The following is a 22,173-nucleotide window of genomic DNA, read 5'->3' as shown; positions in this document are numbered from 1 at the left end:
GTGACAATTTCTAAACATATTATGATATGATGTGTGAAAATGATGAACTTTATATAAATTGAAGGAATTTTAAGTCTTTAACTGTAAGGTAGACTGTAAATAACTCGTTACGTTTCTTCCAACAACAATCATCACCGTCGTTAAGATTTAATTAAAATCCTACAAGATTTGTAGACGATAGTAAAATGAACTTACTTGATCCATTACAACCGGAAGATCCGGATGAACCGGAAGAATTTGATGACACAGCTTTGACTGTGGTCTTTGTGTTAACGGCCCTGAAAATAGCAAATAAATAAAATTATAAGTTACGGCTTATTAAGAAAATAGTCTAATTTATCATAATATTAATAAGAGTAACGTCCACCATTTGTATACGTGCACGTAAAGTTGACGTACACGCATTTCTTATAGCCATTTATTTACGAAACATTTTTAATTTGAGGTATCTCTTTCTAGCATATAACAAACACACTAAGCGGGAAAGAGACAATACTACTCACTTATCAGCAGTGGTATTAGGCGGGCGTGGTGGCACGAATGCATCCACTACGACTTGTTCAGTGCCTTTGATCTCCGCGCGGCAGAACGGACAACCTTGCCCTTCTGAGTCCTGTAACATTAGAAAACATAACGAAATTAATTAAATGAAATTATAAGTAGTTAAAAACGATTTAAAGAAGGTTACTGGTAACTCCGTCAAACAAATTATATTCCGAAAAGCTGTTCAAATAGCATTGTGTATTCAAATACATTAATCGAAAAAGCGGTAAAACGTTTCCTAAGCAGACTTTAGGAGTGCCATTAATTTAATAGTTTCGCAGTATAGGCACATGCCAACGAACTAAAACACTGAATTTTCAAAAGATTTTTTGTGGAATTAAGTCTTAAGTATATAAGAGCCAAATGATTTTAATTTTTTTAAGGTATTGTGTAGGTATACTTACAATTTGCCACGCAGTCAAACAAGGTGTGCAAAGCAAGTGTCCGCAAGGTTCTATTCTGATGTCTTTATCATTCTCAGCGCAAATCTTGCATAGTTGAAACGTGCTTCCTGAAATTTAAACAAGTTACATTAGCTTCCAATAATAATATGTGTATGCAGTCCATTCAATATTGATTTTAAACATCCTTTGTAATTTGTAATTACCTTACAAGTGTGAAAAAATTACATAGGTTATAATTATTTACAGGAGTAAAATACAAATGGTATTCTCAAGAATAAATATAGCAGATACCAAATTTTTTGTTAGTTTCTGCTATATAGGATGTATATTCAATTAATTTGAAATTAATTCCTTCCTTTATATCGAGCATCACTAGAAGGTTATAAAATCCTACTCATTCTTAGTTTTTGCGTAAGTAATTAGACTATACGATTATCAACTTAATATATTTCAGAAAATTTCATGAGCAGAAATAAATACTAACCCATTTCACAATACAACTCGTATTGTTCCTGTGTAACAGTGATGTGGTCTTCGGCAGGCGATATTATCGCACTGCTCAGATCTGGGTTCAAGTCCGTGCCGGCTGGATATAGGTAGCTGAAACATTTGAAAATAAGCACATTAATAGAGAAACAGAGATTTAATACTAACCGATATTTTGCCTCGATTCTTAATTAGCATTTGATTCAAAAATATTGTTTTGAAGGAATAAACTTTTCGAACTTTGCACTTCAACACCATGTTTTTTAACGATCAGAGTTAAGCAAAGGTTGATGAAAATACAAAGTTAGTAACTTCTTATTAAAAGGTCGGGATTAAAATTAATTTTGTTGTTATTATTTAATTTAAATATATTTATTTAAAAATGCATACAATGGCTCTAGTTTGGCAGTAGAATAGTACGCTTTACTCAACATAAGTTAATTTAAAATAGCTTTATTTAAAAATGCAAGCAAACAAAGTTTCGTTTGTAAATCCAACAGTCCCACATCAAACAATCATACAACAAGAACACTGGTCTACGTATATTTTCACAGTACAATACTCACAATCCCTCTCTATAGCCGTCGAGGAGTGCTTGCACAAGACTCTTGTTCTGCGGTATCGTTTGTAGTATCTCTCCGTCCACTGTAACGTAGCCTATCGCCCATTGGCCCAATCGCGTGCACGATAACCTGGAATCAAAGGTTATTATACTATAGTTTTTATACATAAATGACATAAAACCCATCCCATATATGGTGAGGCCCATGTAATAGCTGTAGGGAAGAAATATAAAAAAAATCACGTCTCCTTCCCATAGAGGCAGTGAGAAGCAGGGATCGCCAATTGGTACGATCCTTACATACATAATATGCATGTAATACCAGAAGGTATATGCTGTGTATGAAACACACCCTCGTTTCACCATTATCATTGTGGGAATTATAATTATCACGAATGCAATCTGGTAATTTCAGCAATTTTCCATAGTAAAAGGTTTTTTGAAAGTAAGTTTTTCTACTGTGTTCTCTTAAGAGAAAGAGAGAAAGAAGGAGAAGAGAAGAGGACAAAATAATTTAGTTAACTTTGGCCAAGAATTATCAATAGGAGTATTCAATTCGAAGGTATATTTTCACACATATTCGGCGAAATTACAACGTTTATTCAATTGAGCCTATCGTAAATAACGTTTCAATTTTCCATCTACATGACTTAAGCCTTCGGGGAAATCTAGGTGTTATGTTGTGTATATCTAAATACCAGTTAGATTATCCCTAGGCACCTGTGAAATTCTATGAAATTTGTTTCGCAGAGAGACCTATACATGAGAATCAACAAAGAGAAGGTAACGTGTTTATAAATATATCTATCTCTGCCTTTCACTATCTTTTACAAAACCAGCACATTTTTAAGCACCAAGCTAGTCCTAAGCGAAGACCATAAACAAATATTTTTGGCCTAAAGTCAGACACAACTGCTGTTTTACTACAGTCCAATAATATTTTTTAGAATTTGTGACAAACAAGCAGACTAAATATGATTATCTTCTTCTTAGAATGGGTCGCCAATTTGCCATCGTTAATAATAATATCCTCCTAGCTGATAATCTGAGAATTTCTTAACAGATGAACTCAGGAAATACTTTTTGGCTCGACAAAGAATTTGAACCAGAGACCTACATATGCGCTGCAGTCGCATACACTATCGACTGCGCGGCAGTCAATTACGTTAGCATTACTAACCCCCGGTTCCAGTAATTTATTTATTCAATAGTATGCTATTGAATAAATAAATTACTGGAACACACATATAAACCCATACAAGAAAAACGCAATCGAATAGATAAACTACGCCTAAATGTACTCAGAAACCGGGCATAAAACAATATGCAAAATTCTGAAGAAACTGCCATAAACTTACCGGAAGACATAACTGCCAGGCCTATGAATATATTTCTGGAGCAGCGCCTTCACTTCATCATAAGTCAGGAACGCGACGTAACCAGGGTGTGTCACAGCCAAGAGTTGCCAGTTGCGAAGCAGTGTGCTCCATGGTTGGAATAATCTGGAAACATTCGAGTTTATAAGTGAGAATAGAACGAGAAAAATGCAGAATTTAAGTATGACTGTAAACCCGACTGTAGAAAAACTCAAGAATTTCTATATAATTTTACAATTAACAGGACAAAAGTGGAGATTATCTCAGGGTTACGTCTCAAATATCTAGCCTATTCTAGGAAATGGTTAAAGAATCTCAGTAACCTTTAAGATTTTCCTAAACAAAATTCCCAATTTTTACTTAATCATAACTCTTGACTCATCGCATGGCATGTTTAATGAGCTCATATTACAATAATATTGGTTTTAACGCAAGCATGTTTTTACTCAATATCTTACGATTACAGGGAAGCCCTTTGCTCGGCATTGGGACACTCAAACAGGCTAAGGATAAAAATCTTACTATCGTACAATAATTTCAATAAGTGAAAATTATTAAATCTTACCTCGTAAACACATCAAACTCAAAGTTGGATATAAAGTCGTTACTCGTCAAATCGATGGTGGTCTTCAACGCCATCGTCTCCAGACCTGAAGATATCGGGTGCACGTTGTTCAACTCCTCACGGAAGATCTTCCATGGCACCAGAGTACTGAGGAAAAGGGAGAAACAAATTACTTATTATTATGAACAATGTATCTGTTACATAGGAATTAGGAACAGAGGCTTAGAAAGAATTTTCAATGTGTTGACAAGTGACTCTAATAACAAATTATCATTTAGGTTATTTAAAGACTTTATAGCTGGTAGTACTTCTAGCAGATACTTGAGTTGGTCACCGAACTGCTGTTCTACAAATACTCATTTAATTACTTTGTACATTCTTTGCATTGAATACAATACAGATTTCGTATCAGTACATTCTAAGAAACGCCTTGCAATATCATTATAGCCGTTACAGAACAACAAGCCCTCTTCGTATCTCCAATACGAATCTAAGGCACCCTTTCCCCGAAATTCTGTTCTACGTTGTCCTCCCAATTTCACGCGAAATAAGGTTTAGTAGACACAACAACGCAGTCCTATCAAGAAGATAAACATCCCAGCTGTGTGACCACCAATCAATAAGTGCGAACGTGACCGAGCGATGTGTGTGCGAATATACAAAATGCTAATGGAAGCACCGCCAGTTTTCCAATTAGTGGAATTAATTTCCAATATTCGATGAAGGGGAATGGACGGCCTGTTAATGGGCCATCCTCCTTGTAATATGAAAGGGACCGTGTGGATCTTTCGGAAAGGGCGAATATTAGGTCTATTAACGAATTCGGAAATGAAACTGTGAAAAGGGCGAAGTGCTGTTACCGAAACGAAAATTACTCTTTCAGCACCTTCAGGTTTCCTCCCGACAGCATCAAGTCGAAAATCAAATTCGATCCATTCAAATAAATGTCAAGTCGTAGTTTTGAGTTTCAAACTAGCGCGTGATCACTAGCTTAAAATTAAAATAATCTACATCAAACAACAACAACATTAGTTGCACTTTAAACCAGGGTTTAATTATGTCCAAGTTTGAAGTTTAAAACTACGATTTCACATTTGTTCGAACCATTCGAATTTGATTTTCGACTCTTAAGCCTGCTTATTTCCGAAGGTAAACCGTAGGTGCTGAAAGGGGAATACTCCACTAAAACAGCATTTAGCAATTCCCAAGTAAAAAAGTATTAAGACATGGTACCTTATTTTACATAAGGTTGCGTAATAGTGTATTTGCGGTGACCATCTCCCTATACACCAATATAGGTAGGTACGGAGTGTGTTTGCGTGCCGGGTTAAATCCGCAGGGACTGTATTTAGTGGTTTCGCTACTGCACTGATTGAAATGGAAATTAGTGGTGCTAAATTAAATTCACTTGTAATGTTTTTACTGTAATTCTATTCTTTGTTTTTTATTGTTTCACATCATCAGTAAACGATAAGTTTTTGTTTACGAATATTTCAAAACCGAACATTTTTCAATCAAGACTTTTCAGTTTAAATTAATTTTATATGAGTTCAAGGCGTGTTTACATTCTACAACTCATATAGCCCAAGCTCGTAAACATATAAACTTACATATGTGGCAGGTCTCTTTACATAAAAAGGATTAACCCACCAAAGGTTTGATTCCATCCAACAAAGTTGGTTAACCCTACCGGTCGATATATTCCATTTATAACCCTCTTTACACGGAAATAGAAATAATCACGTCGCTACGAAAACAGAATTTTCGCATGGAATATGCAAAACTATTGATTCATACAGTGTTAGTAGACCGTCGCGAATTTACTTGCATGAAATCGAATACATTATACCGCTTTGCTGTGAATCATTCAGTCATTTGGTAAAAACTAGACAGTTAACTACGGCTAGAATGACTTTTGAGACAACAAAAGTACAGAATACGGAATTTTATTTAATATTTAATAAGTTTGATACAATAATTAAATAAGTCACTTAACTGCACTAAAACCATACATAAGGTATCGTAAATTAAGGATTAAAGACTTATGACATGATAAAAGATATTCATGAATTCTCATTTGAGATATCCAGACATCATTTCTCTGGACATAAAGTACAACCAGACACGAAAATAAAATTATCAACATACAGTTCCTGGCGACACGTATTCAAATTATTTCCAGCGCAGAAACCGAAAGGGAGAAATGAAAAAAAGGAATCCCCCATTGAAACTGGTGGTTTTATATTGTGACACCACTTAACACCGCATAATAATTTGGGCGTAATTTTTCTATGGTGATCGTTAATGAACGTCGATTGAATAGCGAGGGTGCCATATGCAACGGGAACTGTGAATGACAGACACGGGTATACGACACACATGATTATGTAGGGTGACCATAAACACAAACAAAACTTGAAAAAAAATGGCACTTGATACGATATGTGACATTTTGGGAAATAATCGCCTTGTTCTTATCGCGTAGTTCAATTCCTAGCTCAAACCGGTAAAAATGTTTCGTAGGTTTCTTTTGTCCACGATTGAAAAATCTGTTTAAATATTTCTAGTGTGAGAATAGATGATTCGGTAGAAAACAAATTGTAAAGAAGTCCCATAACTTGTACAAACCAAGAATAGGATCTTGTTATTGCATTAGTGTTTAAGGTCGGTTATCAGTCATCTCGTGACCAAGGCGAATGCAACTAGCCCGAAACGTCTGCGTTACATAAAGATAACCTTACAAACTAATAAGATTAAGAAAACTTGTATTTTTATAACCACTTCGGGCTCTGTGTTAGGTATAACTAATAACTAACTACTAGCATAGCTATAGCAATTGGCCTTTAAAAATGACCGAACTCAGTGTGCAGCGGAAATATCTTAGAGGAAAAGCAATAAAAATCAGGTGAATCCATTAATCAGCATTAATAGTGGGGAAATCATCTGAGTAGTGCGAACAGAATTCAACACGCAAAAGTACAATTATCCTTGTATCCATAATTTTTTGATGACGATACGATATCCTGATCTCTAACGAATCTTCTGTTTTAATGTAAATAAAGAAGGAAAGACATACACAAATGATATCGGTGATGTCTTGCAAAAAGGTTAGGCATTGTCCAACAGGACTTGAATGTGAACGTGAATGAAGCAAAGGAAGTTTGTAAGGATCGTACCAAGTGGCGTTCTCTGGTCTCTGCCTAGTGCCTACCTTAATACGAAGAAGGCGTGAATGTAAGCATGTATGTATGTATCAAGTCTAGCCTTTCTTCAAAACTAAGTTGGAGTCAGCTGTCAGTCTCACCAGATGCAGCAGAATATCAGTATTTTATAGAACGACTGCCTATCTGACCTCCACAACCTAGTTACCTGGGTTATAACACGATACCCTTCGGTTAGACTGGTCGTTAGACTTTCAATCTTTATGCATGTATGTAGGTATTTACTGACCGTGAATAAAGAAAAATCTAAAGTTTTGAAACAATGCTTATATGGTACTACAAAAAGTCTCTGCCTCAATTCGTTTCATAAAAACAATTACAATACTGCTTTCAATCATCACATTGACAGTTCATAACATATACTTACTATAATCTTATTCTATATTTGTGTATCAATTTACATACAAAGATGTATAACCCACGTAATTTGGCAGTAAACAATAGTGGAATCCAAAACCAAGGCTGAGTGAATTGGACACAAGATTTACATACTTTTATAAGTCAATGTACTTTCAAGTACATGTCGTATATTACATTCATATATTGTTCAGGATGTGGTTAGGACTTTGTGAAGGTTGTACTCATTGAATGTGAATGACGTTTCGTGTTGTGAAAATAAATAATGGAGACAATCCCTCAGTTTGTTTTATACTACTAACTAGATAAAATGAAGAAAAAATGCAAGCGAAAACGAAGCTTTCAGAATAAGGGAGAAGTTGAAGCTGCTACAAACAAAAGATTGAAAGAAGGAAACATTACAAATTCGAAAACCTAGTCTGACTTGTGATTTAAAGGCCTTTCGTTTTCAGGCAGAAGATAGATAGGCAAAAGTCTAAGATTTAAAGAAGAGCAGAACAATGCAAAAAAAAGTTCAAGGAAAGTTCAATAAAAGGACATTCTCGATAAATCGATATATTTCTATAGAAACTATTCCTAATTGTTTTTTCCTTCTCTCGTTCGTCCACTTAAATCTAAAATCCCGGAGTAGTTCCACTAGTTACAAATTCACCAACATCCGACTTCAAATCCCCAGTGGTTTCGTATCTTCGAAGATTTACTCCCGTCATAAAAAAATAAGTCGAACAGGAAAATCAACGGAAAAACTTTCGATAAAGCTATTATTAGATACTGTCAACAAAATCGAAAGCTCTCAAAGCCTTAGGTAAAATGTGGGTTAACCAAACAATATTTGTTTTATCATTGCTATCTTTATTAATCGGAAATAATGGTAATACAGGATAAAAGTTCACAGCTTTTTGTTTGTATATCTCTGATATTACTAATTAGACCTATATTATGCAGATTTTTTCCCTAAGCACGGCAGGTGTTAAACACGGGCTACTTTCCAAAACTTTATAGTATTCGTACATAGCTTTTGATAAGTAGCATGACAGAACAGTACAGTTTAGTATACATGAATGCAATAGACAAAAAATATTTATTAAGTGAATTAATTGGAGTATTTATTCACCTCCATATTTTAATAAAATTTCCTGATAGGACGTCAAATTGCAGGCAGAATACTCTTAAAAAAGAAATCCAGTCGCCACAATGTATGATCATTTATAACGCACGCATTCTTTCATCGTAAAATCATATGTTCAATACTACGATGATATCACTATAATAAAGTTAAACCAGACATTTTCCTGCCAGCGAAAAGGAAAGTTATATTCATAATAACAGTATTAAAATTTACATTATATCGCGTTGTTTCGTTCGCGTGATCAATTACTGTGTACCGTTGTTAATTGATGAGAGCTTTCATTAGACTAAACTGTATAAGAAAATTATCTTTTATCTTACTAATACTATGTTGATCGCTTCAGTTGATGAACAAGAATGTGTCTGGTCACTTTTAACGCAAAAACTACGAAACAAAAGAAATGTTTCTGAATGTAACAAAGTTTTTAGACAGCAATCATATGCTTTCAATAAGAGTAAAGCGTATGAGCTAGAATGCATAAAATACATAGGCATATGGTAATGGTACTTATGAATGTTTAGACCAAAATGTGGCAACTTTTAACTGTACATATTGTGTAGTGGTTAACATGGTCACCTCGCCGTAATAACTGTAGCGCCGCGTGTAGTTGGTTTGAATCCCACCTGGGACATAATTTGAAATAAATATATGCATATAAATAAGTATTTAGAATTATATAAGTACCTTTATCAGTCGTCTGATTACCATAGTACTAGCTCTGCTTAGTTTGTAATCAGATGACCGTGTGTGAGTTGTCCAAAAATATTTGTCTATTTTTATTTTCAAAATCTTGAATAAAGTCCTTACAGTCTTACCTAGAGCCTCTAAATATTATAAGTCCTACATTTGAATCCTCAAATCACAGTCATAGCAGTACAGATTGATACGCACACATGCACAGGTTGCGTGCATGTGTGTTTGCGTGTGTATAACGACAGACAGCGCGACACAGCCGTCGGAAGTGGCAGAGGGGTCGCGTACACTTGCATACGTATTTACATGGAACACCTCAATGTGAGAGTTGGGATATGAAATGAACTGTTCAAATATTACGAACTTATACGTATTAAAAGATTTATTTTAGACTAGACTAGCTTTTGCCTATGGCTCCAACAACATGAATATTTTAAGTAGGAATTGTCAATTTTCGAGATATCACTTTTCATGTTACTCTGATATGAAATAAATACGGATAGCTGAAGCGTAGTTTTTGGAAACCTTCAATAAAGTAAAGCTTGCATTGACCTTTCAAATTATACATACATATGTACAGAGTTGAAACTGAAATAAACGCAATGGCACATTTTCCATGTAACTACGAACTACTAAAACATATTAGCATAATTTTTTGAGTCTTTAATTAAAAATGAGTGTGAAAATACAGACCACCGAAATTAAAAACACGCTTACCTAAATACGATTTGGACGCGTGGTTAAAATGAGAAAAGGATGTAAGATAATGAAAATGGACAAAGGTCTGTGCAACCCATAACAGAAATAAACCTGTACCAGAATAAACATCATCGTTAATACAAATCCAGATGAGGATCCTTCATTTATGTAATGTAGATACAGCTACAGCCATCCCGATGGATGACGGAAATGTCGAGGGGTCGCATCGCATCAGTTTCTATTCGCAGTCAAACAGGTCACTACGTTTGTTGATTAAAAATAGACGTTTTTGCTTGCATGTTTGGGTGGAATATGAAGCTATGTGAACTAAACATGTCATGTCTTATGGGAATATTTAGGCAGTTCCGGTATTGCTTCTAGTGATTGTTGAAGAAAAAAGTTATCAAAGCAAGTTGCAACTTAAATAGAAAATTCGTATCTTCAGTGAAGCGAAATGTTTATATGATTCTCAAAGAAAATCTAAAAGACAGTCGACAGCAAAACATAACGTCTTAAATAAACGCTTAAACACCGACGAATAAACGAGAAAATTTCTTCAATTTACCGAATACGCAGCTCAAAGATTCAATAATGTTGATTTCGACATTTAACGCGTTACACGTGTCTCATATATGGAAATATACACGTATTGGAACTGGCAACTGCAAAATTAAATCTAACTTCAATTTGCGGCAACATTTCGAGAGCTGCTTTTCGAATTTACGAGTGAAATTTCGCACAAACTACAAAACGAGAATGTTTCAGATATCTGAACGCTGGCTGGACTGGGAACGACAAAGTTTAGAGCCGACTCGACGTAAAAACCCCTGTTCATTTTACCTGCGGTCTATAATGTTCGGTAAGCTGACAGCTTGCTTTTTGCAATAGTTTTAATACTTGTTTTTGTACTAAATACTCGTATTTTAAAGCTTTCGACGATCGTACCAATTTACATAATGACTTAAAGCACATTAATCATTTTTTTCACGAGAAAACGCAGAAGATACTAAACGACTTGTATCTATTTAAACATTGCGATAATTCCATACATTTTGGATCATATTAATTGTACTTATTGTCCGTATTTTCAATACCTGTTGTACGAAACTTATCACCATAATAAATGATTGTACACGTTTACGTCCACAATCTTTATCTTTATCACAATTTAGAGGCGTTTTATTGCTTCTACTAGAACGAGATTTGAACCCCCAGAGTCCTGTGAGAATTTCATTCAAGTAAGCATGCTTCAATTCACACGGTGTACTTTCAACTAAATTATTCGTTACACAGTTAACTTGAAGGATATTCAGGCACGTGGAGAGGATGAATGGAGGAAGATTTGCAGAGGATTTACAGCGAAGATGTAAATAGGATTGTTAGGGACGACTCAAAATATAGAGACGTTTTACAGGAGAAATGTAAGCGTAGTTTAAATCATACTAAGCATCTCTGTTATAGCATTACTTGACATTTCATACATTTAAAATGAGCAGCTATCAAAGAGAATATAATATATAAGCATATAGCTTAGACTAAGCTAAAGTTCAGATTCGGTACTAGAATATTCACAGTCAAACCCAATGAAATTAAGCAGGACTCATAAAATCATTAAATTTATTTAAGTTTCAATTGTTAATGTAGTCACGAATATAGAAAACAATGAGTCTTTAAACACACCGCCATAGTATCTCAAAGTGGATAATACATGTTTATATCAAACGTCTTCATTCAAGTCCGAATGCATCAATAAAAATATTAATTAAACACTTTCAACACGCCGTGAGTCATTGAATACGTATCTATGTCACGTCGTTGATTTGCTTATAAGGACTTGCATTTGGAATTCATACAATAGTGTAGGCTTTTACACGTTATACTATACGGTAACGATACGACAACGACTGTCAATAGTAAAGTCTTCTGTGCAACAAAAAATTAAAAGCCAGCAAAAGATCACCACACTAGAAACTATTAGTAAACTTCTAGCTTTCTGCCGATTTAAGATTAACTTAACCTATTTAACTTTTATGTATTTTTTGTCACTCATATGTATTATGACGCAAATGTACGTCTACTTTTAAACCAAAGTTAGTAAAGTAGAAGTATTGTATACATCTAGTATCTAATGACACACTGAAGACATAACAATAATAAGTGTGTAAAGAAGGTCTATACAATTTGAATTTATCTAGACAAAATAGCAAGCTGGAAACTTAATCGACGATGTACTGATTGAAAGTTGCATAAAACAAACTATCATAGACATGCAAGTTTTTGCTTGACAATACGACGATAAAGTAGTCTTTTAGTCGTGTCGCCCCCTCTAAAATGAATTGAATTCGCCTACCATACCGAGACACCGTAGGCAGCAAAAGGCTTGCAACAATGGGTGTCAGATTAATATCGTAACACAATGCTGTATGCGAAATGTGATAATACTGATCATAGTCAAGTGATCATCTATTTCTATGGTATGCGTGTATCGAAACGTTTCCGATTGAGAGCCTCAGGATTTGATACAAAAGGATAAATGGATATTGTATGCGTCAATAGAAATTGTTTTATTACGAGTCAATAGGCAAATAAAGATTTTCTTGGAAGATGTTTCCTTGTTACAGTTAATAGGTATGCTAGTGGAAAGTTTTTCTTTAATCCCTTATAAATAGATGTCAACTTAGTCTTTCTGATATTTATTGGGCTCGAATATAATGCTGTTTAGCCTTCAAGTAACTTTTTTTTTTTTTTTTTTATTTAGCCTGTTTCTATGTCCCACTGCTGAGCAAAGGCCTCTCCCCTGAGTTTCCAGTCCCCTCGGTCGATTGTTGCGTCTGGCCATCCATGCAGGAACGCATCCAGGTCATCCCGCCATCTCCGTTTAGGCCTTCCTCTTCGGCGCCGACCATCTTGTGGCGTCCACTTCGTGGCAATGTTAGCCCATCTTTCGGTGTGCATTCGGTGAACATGCCCGGCCCAATCCCACTTTAGCCTAGCGGTTTTTTTTTCTTTTTTTTTTTTTTTTCTTCAAGTAACTACATCATGTAAATCTAAGTTACGACTGGTAGTATTGATAATCTTTGATAATGATTGTGTATTCTAGTCATATAAAAATATTTTCTTAAATAACGCAATTGTAATGAAAACGATGAAACACTAGGTTTCCACTTTATATAATATGTTCGTATAAATTCTACAACGTATTATCATATTCTTCAATGACATGAATGAAACTCGTCCCAAGTCACGTAAACTTATTCAATACATTATGCCAACGATTAGGTACTAAGTAGATATGTTAGCGTCGATAAATATACTAATAAGTCGCACTGATAATACATCAACTATGTAAACTGTAACCCAATATACAACTTTTATCAGAATACATTTCCAATTCAGGATACAAAAAAACTAAATTCTTTTTGTGTTTTAAAAATGAAATAGAAGCATTTTGTTACTAATAAGTAAAAAAATGGTATAGTTATAGTGTTAAGTTTGTTGAAGTTGTTTCGATGATTTTGAGATTTTAAACTATTGAATTTTTTTTTTATTAATATTATTGGACAACTCACACACGGTCATTTGATTCCAAACTACGCAGAGCTTGTACTATGGTAACCAAATAACTGATAAACATACTTATATACTTCTAAATACATACTTATATAGATACATTTACATCCAGGCTCAGAACAAATACTCGTGCTCATCACACAAAGATTTGTCCCGGGTGGGATTCGAACCCACCACATGCGGCGCTAAGGTTGTTGCGGCGAGGTGACCGCTTAAACCACTGCGCCAAACGTGCAGTTAGTATTATTAGTGCGATATGCATAAATACTTAGGTACCTATATTATTTATCTACAATTAGTATTCTTTATATATGAGCTGGAAAATCTATTCTTTGTTTTGTACGAAGTGCAAATGAAGATGATTGATTATTGTTTAGTATTACCTACTCGTAGTGAGAATGCATCAACAATAGCGTTGCACAGATCCAAAAGGTCTTATGACCCAGTTTACTTATTCGATTTTATGCTCATATTATTAAGTTTAAAGGCACCTGAAGGTACTGGTTATCGTGGTAACAGTGTTTCCTATATTTCGTTTTGAGTTTCCCTTAAGTGAGTTTTCGATAAGACTAAAGTAAAAGACATTTTCAGTAGAGCTTGAACTCCATGGGAGCGTAATTTAACACGTTACTGAAAATTTTACATACACTTTTCTTATTTATGATTGAATATACTATTCCTACGTTAAATTTAGGTATATAGGCCGACTTGATGCCTAAAGCATGCTCTGCCAGCCTCTGTTTGGGTAGTAATATAACTTAGTATTCTAACAAAATAGAGTTAAATCTAACTCGAAATAGCAGTAAACGGTTATTGTATTTACATAATTAAATCATACAATTGAAACTTAAACAACAGGTTTAACTAACAAATAAAACAAAACTAATTAAAGTAAACTTTAGCCATTTGTCTCCAAGCGGATGTAACTAGTGTCATAACTTTAAAGCCGGTACACAATGAATGGAGTTTATCTCAACTCGTTAGAAAGAACGAGATAGGACAAATCCATTCACTTTACAAACGATAAAACAAAGGTGAATGAACGTTAGGCGCGGTGCACATTGTTAGAATCGAAGCGGAAAATTTCGCGGAAAGGCATAATGGTCATCTAAACTATTTACATACATACTCAATATCACGCCTTATTCCCATAGGGGTAGGCAGAGACCAAAGGACGACTCTTGGTACGATCCTTACAAACTTCCATTGTCCCATTTATATCCATAATTCTTGTCATACGGGACCGACCAAAAAAAATATTTTGATAAATGCTACCCCCAAGAAAATAAAATAGGGGATAAAAGTTTGTATGAAAATTATGTCCTAAGTCACAAACCACGCAGATGAAGTCGCGGGCAAAAGCTAGTATAATACTCTACCATATACATACATGCGGCTTCATTCCGTTAAAAAGTATCCCATGTTTGACCTTGAATCTAACTATCACCATGCATGAAAATCGGTTTACTCTGTGACGTCATGCTCTAAGGCATCAGCGACATCGCACAGAGTAATGATTTGCCGTGGCGAGTCTAAAAGCCGTAGCGAGTGCTCACATCTCTTCTTCTATCTAACCCGGCTCACCAAAAAGTGTAACACAAATTTTCCTACTTATACTTCTATATACATATGAGTATAGATTAGCATATCTGATCATATCACTGTGGTCTAATAAAAAGGTCAGGTATATTTGTAGCTGTATGACAAGATGTATGGATGTGTATGGATGTGAATGAAGCAAAGGACGCATGTAAGGATCGTACCAAGTGGCGTTCTCTGGTCTCTGTCTACCCCTATTGGAAGAAGGCGTGATTTTATGTATGTATGTTTGTATGGATCATGTTGATTATAATTTAATTCTATCTGATAACTTCAAGTATTCAGGTTGTCTATGTACAAGATTCGATCAGTCACGAGTCAACCTTTGACGTGAACAAACCAAAAACGGTTGGACATTTAGTGACATTTATCTGGATTTAGATAGCCGATATAATCTATAGCCCGATTATTTACTACTAGGTATCTTAATTTTTTTCTATAACTAGCTGGTTGTCGACAAACGGCTAGCTATCAAAAAAAAATGTATGAAAATCTGATCAGTGCCTCTAGCGGACGACGTAGAAACTATTTTGCTGTACATTTTAAATGTCAAACTCTCGTTACTTGATGGTTCCAATTGTAGAGAGAATTGTAGAGAGTCGCGCTACTGGTCCCGGTTGTTGAAGATAAAAATATAGAATAATATTAATAAGTGGTTGCTTTATGAATAATTCTGTTTGTGTACTGTAGTTGTTGTTTACGAAAAGAAATGAGTGGGAAATTACTATTATTACCATCCCACGGAAATCGTAGGTGTATAAATATAGGTCAAATTGATGCGTATATACAAGTGGGTGGATTGTTAGTAGTATTGAAGTACAGGCTTTCAGGATTAACTATTTCCGAAGTCTTTTTGAATAATTAATATCTTATTTGCATATCAAAACAAACCATCACTTCTGTAGCTTCATAATTAGATTAATGCAACGTCTTCACTTTAAGCTCAAATAAGTTTTCATTTCTTTAGAAAACACCAGTTTCGTTTGCAGGAATTAATTAATAATTTATCTGATAAAAGAAAAATATTAACTTTGCAAGGAATTCTTAGCACTACATCAACTTTCCTTTGACATTTTTGTACAGCGGAAAAATAATTTCTTACTTAGTTCATTAATTAGAAACCTTCTTAGAACTAACTAATGAAAATAATATTTAAATTGCCATATTATACTAATAATCACGGTTGCATCATCCATATCTAATAATTCCTAAAAACAATTTTTTTTCAAAGACTTCTCCCCATCTTAGAATTACCCTTGTGTTGCGGGAACTTTTACAAACATACACACAACGGACACAAATTACAACCAGACCCGAAACAATTATTTGTGGATCGCATAATTGTTCCATGTGGGAATAGAACCCACGACCTCCCGACGCAATGGTGGCGGCGTGGCGACCTAAACCACTGCGCCACGGAAATTATAATATCACTTACCTGAAACACATTTTTTGTATAATTTCGTCACGCACGACACCTAGCAACTGGTGTGTCATACCGTCACAAATCATAATCAGATTGGCCACGGCGAACCGTGTGAATATCCCAATCAAATCGGCTAAACGTGATTCTGGTGAACGATTATCTAAATTACTCAAGTTTCGCAAGACTCGTTCGTTCATTCGTTCCATTCGTTTCGTTCCGCTGCGGCTCACAGCATGTGTACTAAGCTTAACTGTAGAGTACGGTTGTTACACGATGTTCGATATTCTCCGTAACGCCGGCTCCACACCTTGGCCCCAATATAGGTCCCAACGCTATTCGTCCAATATGTTGATCTAGAAAATGGTATTGGTCACAACGTTGGTAGTTGGCTGGCTCGTGTCGGTTACCTCAAAGGAATCTGCCCAAACGCTCGCGATCTGACCGGACAGAACTAGTCTATTAGCCAACGTGTGTACGCCTCACCGAGTTGGCTGTCCAACGTTGGTACGAGCGCTGGGACCAACATGCGAATCCGGCTTAACTGTAGAGTACGGTTGTTATACGATGTTCGATATTCTCCGTAAAGTTATTGGTATTACGAAATGTGTTTCATTGTTTGAGGTAAATGTTGTTTGATTGAGTTTTATAGGCGTTGTTTTATTGTTTGTGGATTCTTTTGCAATTTTTCTCGAATGTTGATTGATATTTATGAATACGTTGATGTAATATGATGGTTCTTGTCTAGATGTTAAGACTGTTGAAACGTTTATATGCTTTGATGTTTTTGCAAGGCTTGTCATAACTAGCATAAATAATTAATTAGCACTTAGACTACCACTACGTTAAGTAGATCTGTAGATTAAAATGATTTCCTCACGTTTAAATAAAATGATAACAGTTTTGATCAAGTTTCAAATCGATACCAGCCATGCATTCGGATAAAACAGGAGTTAATTTAATTTTAACATGCCTCCAATGCAATCATCAAAATTTTCAAGTAGTTGCCTATAAAGGGTTATCGTCCGAGTAGTTTCGGAGACTACAAATCTATATACAAATAGACAAACTTTTAACAATGCAAGCCATTATTCTATAATAACTTGCAAGTTTGAAGCAGTTGAAGGAAGCACAGTTTTGTTATACACTTGACATGTACAAAGTTTAACAAAAGTGGATCGTAGTACAATGCTGTAGGTCAAGCAAACACTCCACTGCGGATTTGAAGCAGATAAAGTTTGTGTGTATTTCTGCTAGCAATAGCTGTTGTTTATGTGTAGTTCGATAGTACGATACTTTTCGAAGAAACCCACAATGTTGTCGTAGACCACTTTATAGAAAATGCATAATTTGAAAGACATTTTAAGCAATAACATCATTAAGTAAGCTTTAAGTCATTACTTTACACTGCTAGAAGCAGTTTTTCCTCCCAGAACGAAAAACGGTCCCGAAAAACGCTTAAAATCTTAGCTAGATCCTCTTCTACTTCTCATTTAGGTTTCATCAGGAGACTATATTATGATCCAAGACTTCTTTAAAAAAACTGGTATTATACTTTTCCGACTTTTTTATGCACAATTTTGTAAGTTTACTTTATCAATACATAGCAAATCTTTAAATAATCAGGTCACACCCCATCAACAATCAAAACAACCACCCTTTCAATAACACCAATAAATCCATAAAACATCCATATCTTAATACACGAACTTTCAAGCGATAACTATGACCCAGTGAAGTAACGTCCTTGGCAAAACGCCAGGAGGTAGGTAAATACGGTTGTTATGTAAAATTTTAACGGAACACCCTGTAACTGACTCTGTAGCGAAGGAGAGCTGAATTGTTTAAGAAAATAGGGTAGTTACTTTGTTTATTGTTAGGTGTTCTCTTGAATGTATTGGGGTAGAGTATGACCTGGTGTTGGTTTTAGGGATGCGTAGGATATTATAAAAGTAAACTTAAGAATCACGTTCATTTCAGTATTCTATGTGGCTACAGCCTAAGACTAAGCCTAAGAAATATTTTTTTTTAAAGAAACTGATATGAAAAACCATAACTTGTAAATATCGAACTAACGGCACATCAATCACAAAAATTACAACCTTGAGTACTTCATACTAGCCAAAAAAATATTAAGAGGAACTGTTAACCTTAAACTTAACTTGCAACAAATACGGTAAATAAAAAGATTTAACTCACTGGCAAAACACAAACAGTTCAGTTCAGACCCATGAGCATACATCATTAAATCAGAAAAGTAAATGGCGTCGATGTCCAATCAATTCTAGAACCCTCTTCAACTTCAAATACGCAAGTATAATTTGAAAATGTAAAATAAGTAGGTCACATGGAATGGAACCGATGCATAAATGTCAAGTAGGTTACCCTACCCACTATAGATAATGCAGTCTGATGAATTTGCATACTCCGTGAACCGAGGAGCTCTGAAAGATTGCATCAGCACTACGGTACTATTGAGAAACTCTATTGATTATTCTATTAAGTAGACTAATTGAGTTTTACTTAGTTTTTGAGTGGTAAACTAGTTTAGCGGAAACTTGTTCAATGAGTTCTACTTTTCTAAATCCGGATTAATTCAATTGAGTTTATTAGATGGGTTCACATTTTCCAACAGCTGGGGTTACTAATTGACAGTGGCTTAGCAGTAATTGGGTAAAGGAAATAAAAGTAGAAGGTCCAGACTTAGAGCTGGAGCCTAATGTTACTGCACATGACTAATGGGGTCTAAGATATGTATCAAGTGTAGGTGTGTTTGTCTTTTTTCATTTTCGGTATCCCTGAGGTAAACAAAAGCCATAATAATATGTGAACACGGAAATGGCTTCTTAATATAAAGATTGATTGAAGTACTTAGCCAAAAGTAATTTCAATGACCAGCTATAAAAATAACGGCAAAATTTTCCCAAGATAGGAGCTTAAACAACCTGTCCTTACAAATCCTCTTATTTCCAACTACCCTCATTTTGGCTGCGAAAATACAAAACCGCTATGTCTTCCTAACTGTAAAACTTACAAGGAAGGGACTTTAAATGTAAATCCGCGAGAATAAGGAGCTTGACCCCGTTTCCGAACTATCGACTGACTTCCTACAAAACCTTTTGAAAGTCCTAGATTTTTTTTTGAAAATTCCATCCGAGAATTCTTTTCGGGAGAGAATAATAGTGGTAAAAGTTTCCATTCAGTGCTTGGGAATAAGACAGGCTGTTGAATTCGAAAAAAGGATTTGGAGCAACGAGTTGAGGTTTTAAATTAAAGTGCTGACCTAAATATGAATTGATGCTCACATTTAAAACGTAACCTGAATACATTCATAGTTTTTTCTTCAATATTATTAAAATCGCATTTAAGTAACTTTTTGTCATCAGCCTTTCTTCCAACTATATTGGAGTCTGATGCAGTTGAATACCAGTCGTACCTATAGCAGCGACTGAAAATCAGACCTCCACAACCCAGTTACGTGGGTTATAGCACTAGACCATTCGGTAAGACTGATTGTTGTTGGTTGAAACATGAAGAAACTCGATATGTATAATACGGTCACCCATCGACAGACCTCCTTAACCTGAAAAAAATACTGCTGATAACTTAACCACGAGCTCCTCAAGTAACTGTTGCCAGCAGAAATCCAGGTCAAAATAAAAACAAAAGGGCCATCAAGAAGCCAATGTCAAGCTCCAGTTTCAAGATTGCTTGCATTCAATTACACCCTCCAAGAGTTAATTAACGCTATGCAACTACCCCTTTAGAGTATAAAATAAAAATAAACCCTCTTATTTATTGCGGTGTCAGCTCGACGGCTACAAGAGCATAGAATTGGGTCAACTCGTCTAATCTTTAACACTGGGTCGGGTTGTTGGAGAATAAGGTTTATACTGCGGAGAAAATAGTTTGTTTAAAGGATGAAGCACAAACGATACTTATAGTAAACACAATTTAGAACTTTAAGACTGCATTTCTAACAAAGATTTGCGATTTATTTGCTTACTAGGGAAAGTCTGAAATAGGCAAGGCTGGTTGTAATTTTTTGGCAGGTTTTAATGTGTATGTCTTCGTAATGGCTTAAGAAATATGATTCTTCAAAGTATTGCTCCAGGTAAGTTCTAAATTTGTAATATAAAGACAGTTACATTATTATCATTGTGTTAATTTTGTCAATTATTACGATGCAAGGTGTATAAAAATGTATCATTGACATCTAAGTAGGTATTACACGTGTCAGCTAATTGAAATAGTAAGAAATCTTGGAGCGTAGGAGAGAACTTAATTAAAAATAGAACATCACTCAGAACGGTATAATAGAAAAATTGTTTGAGTTTCTTCTTTCACAGCTCAACCCGTACAGGGCAACGGCACGTGGCAACTAGAACTTGGAAAACAACTTGTTGTTCTTTTTCAGTAAATATTCAAGTTTACTGTAAATTTTACTAAGGCTTAAATAAACAGAAGGTATTTATTTCTTGTCTTGTATTATATCAAATCTAGACAATAGTTCAAGCTATTTAAATCTTGATTGACAACAACTAGACCAAATTTCTGCGTGCCCTCAAACACATGAAAATGCTCGGCTCTAATAGCAAGCAAGCGAATCTATAGAATGTCAGAGCCACAGGCTTTTTTAGCATGACCACTGACATGTATGCATCAATCAATAACAGCTCAAAACTCACTTCACAGTGTGCCGTAAACCTCTTCACGAACGCCAGTCTTACGGCTTATGGATAAATGGTCGAAAATCCATCCGACAAATAAAGTGACGGCAAATATATTACTTGATAGACGTCAAAATTGCACCTGATTTGTTAGCAATACTTATCCAGAAAAAAAACAAAAGTGTCCATACTGCCAATATGCCAATATGTACCTTAGTCTAGTTAAAACAGATTACTTTGTTTGTTTGTCGTATGGTTAGTGGTCAACCTAGTGTCAAAGTTGTTCAAGCCGCCCAAGAGGCCTTTGACATGGCTAAACGACTGTTACGTCATACGCATAGACAACAACCGGGACCGACTTTTAACGTGCCCTCCGAAGCACGGAGACGCCCAGTTCAAATACCACTATGCGGTCACCCATCTATGGAACGACCGCGCCAATGGTTGCTTAACCCACAGATCGTTTACCGACCGGTGAGCGCAACTGGCTATGGGCGCCTCAACAGATTACTAAAATTCTCAAAAGAATTCACGTTTCAATTTCAAAAGCTCGCACGTAAAGACTCACTCAAGTAACCAGCTCATTAATCGCTGCGTCGGCTTCCATACTTCAGGACGGCACACTAATGGGTCATCGTGTATAATTTGTAACACGGTGTCGAATAGCTGGAAAACGCAACCGAGGGACCGTGTCCATAAATCTTCATTACACGAGTGATCAATTAGACGGTTTTTCTAAGTTCAAATTTATTAACGGATGAAGGAAATCTTATCTATTTTGTATCGGGTTGCTGTTTCTTTTTTGTGTATTTGATTAGATTCTATGGGAGTATTGACCTACTTCCTCTATTGACTGCAGCTATGGATTTGTAATAG

The 22,173-nt window shown here is 35.3% G+C and overlaps 1 protein-coding gene across 2 annotated transcripts in view; it reads right to left on the bottom strand.

Annotated features, from left to right (window-relative positions):
- Cbl (E3 ubiquitin-protein ligase CBL) overlaps positions 1 to 22,173 on the bottom strand; it is a 101,582-nt gene that overhangs the window by 11,830 nt on the left and 67,579 nt on the right. For both annotated transcript variants that reach the window (XM_076131433.1, XM_076131434.1), the window contains exons 2-8: positions 3,937 to 4,083; positions 3,354 to 3,497; positions 2,000 to 2,125; positions 1,432 to 1,547; positions 948 to 1,054; positions 504 to 613; positions 196 to 278 (exon numbers count right to left, since the gene is read on the bottom strand). In XM_076131433.1, coding sequence (XP_075987548.1) covers positions 196 to 278; positions 504 to 613; positions 948 to 1,054; positions 1,432 to 1,547; positions 2,000 to 2,125; positions 3,354 to 3,497; positions 3,937 to 4,083 — 833 coding nt within the window. The remainder of the gene's footprint in view (positions 1 to 195; positions 279 to 503; positions 614 to 947; positions 1,055 to 1,431; positions 1,548 to 1,999; positions 2,126 to 3,353; positions 3,498 to 3,936; positions 4,084 to 22,173) is intronic.

The sequence above is a fragment of the Anticarsia gemmatalis genome, chromosome 26 (assembly GCF_050436995.1).
Source record: "Anticarsia gemmatalis isolate Benzon Research Colony breed Stoneville strain chromosome 26, ilAntGemm2 primary, whole genome shotgun sequence".
Classification (NCBI taxonomy): Eukaryota; Metazoa; Arthropoda; class Insecta; order Lepidoptera; family Erebidae; genus Anticarsia; species Anticarsia gemmatalis.
Note: the sequence above shows the minus strand (reverse complement) of the source record. Positions and strands in the feature narration are given on the sequence as shown.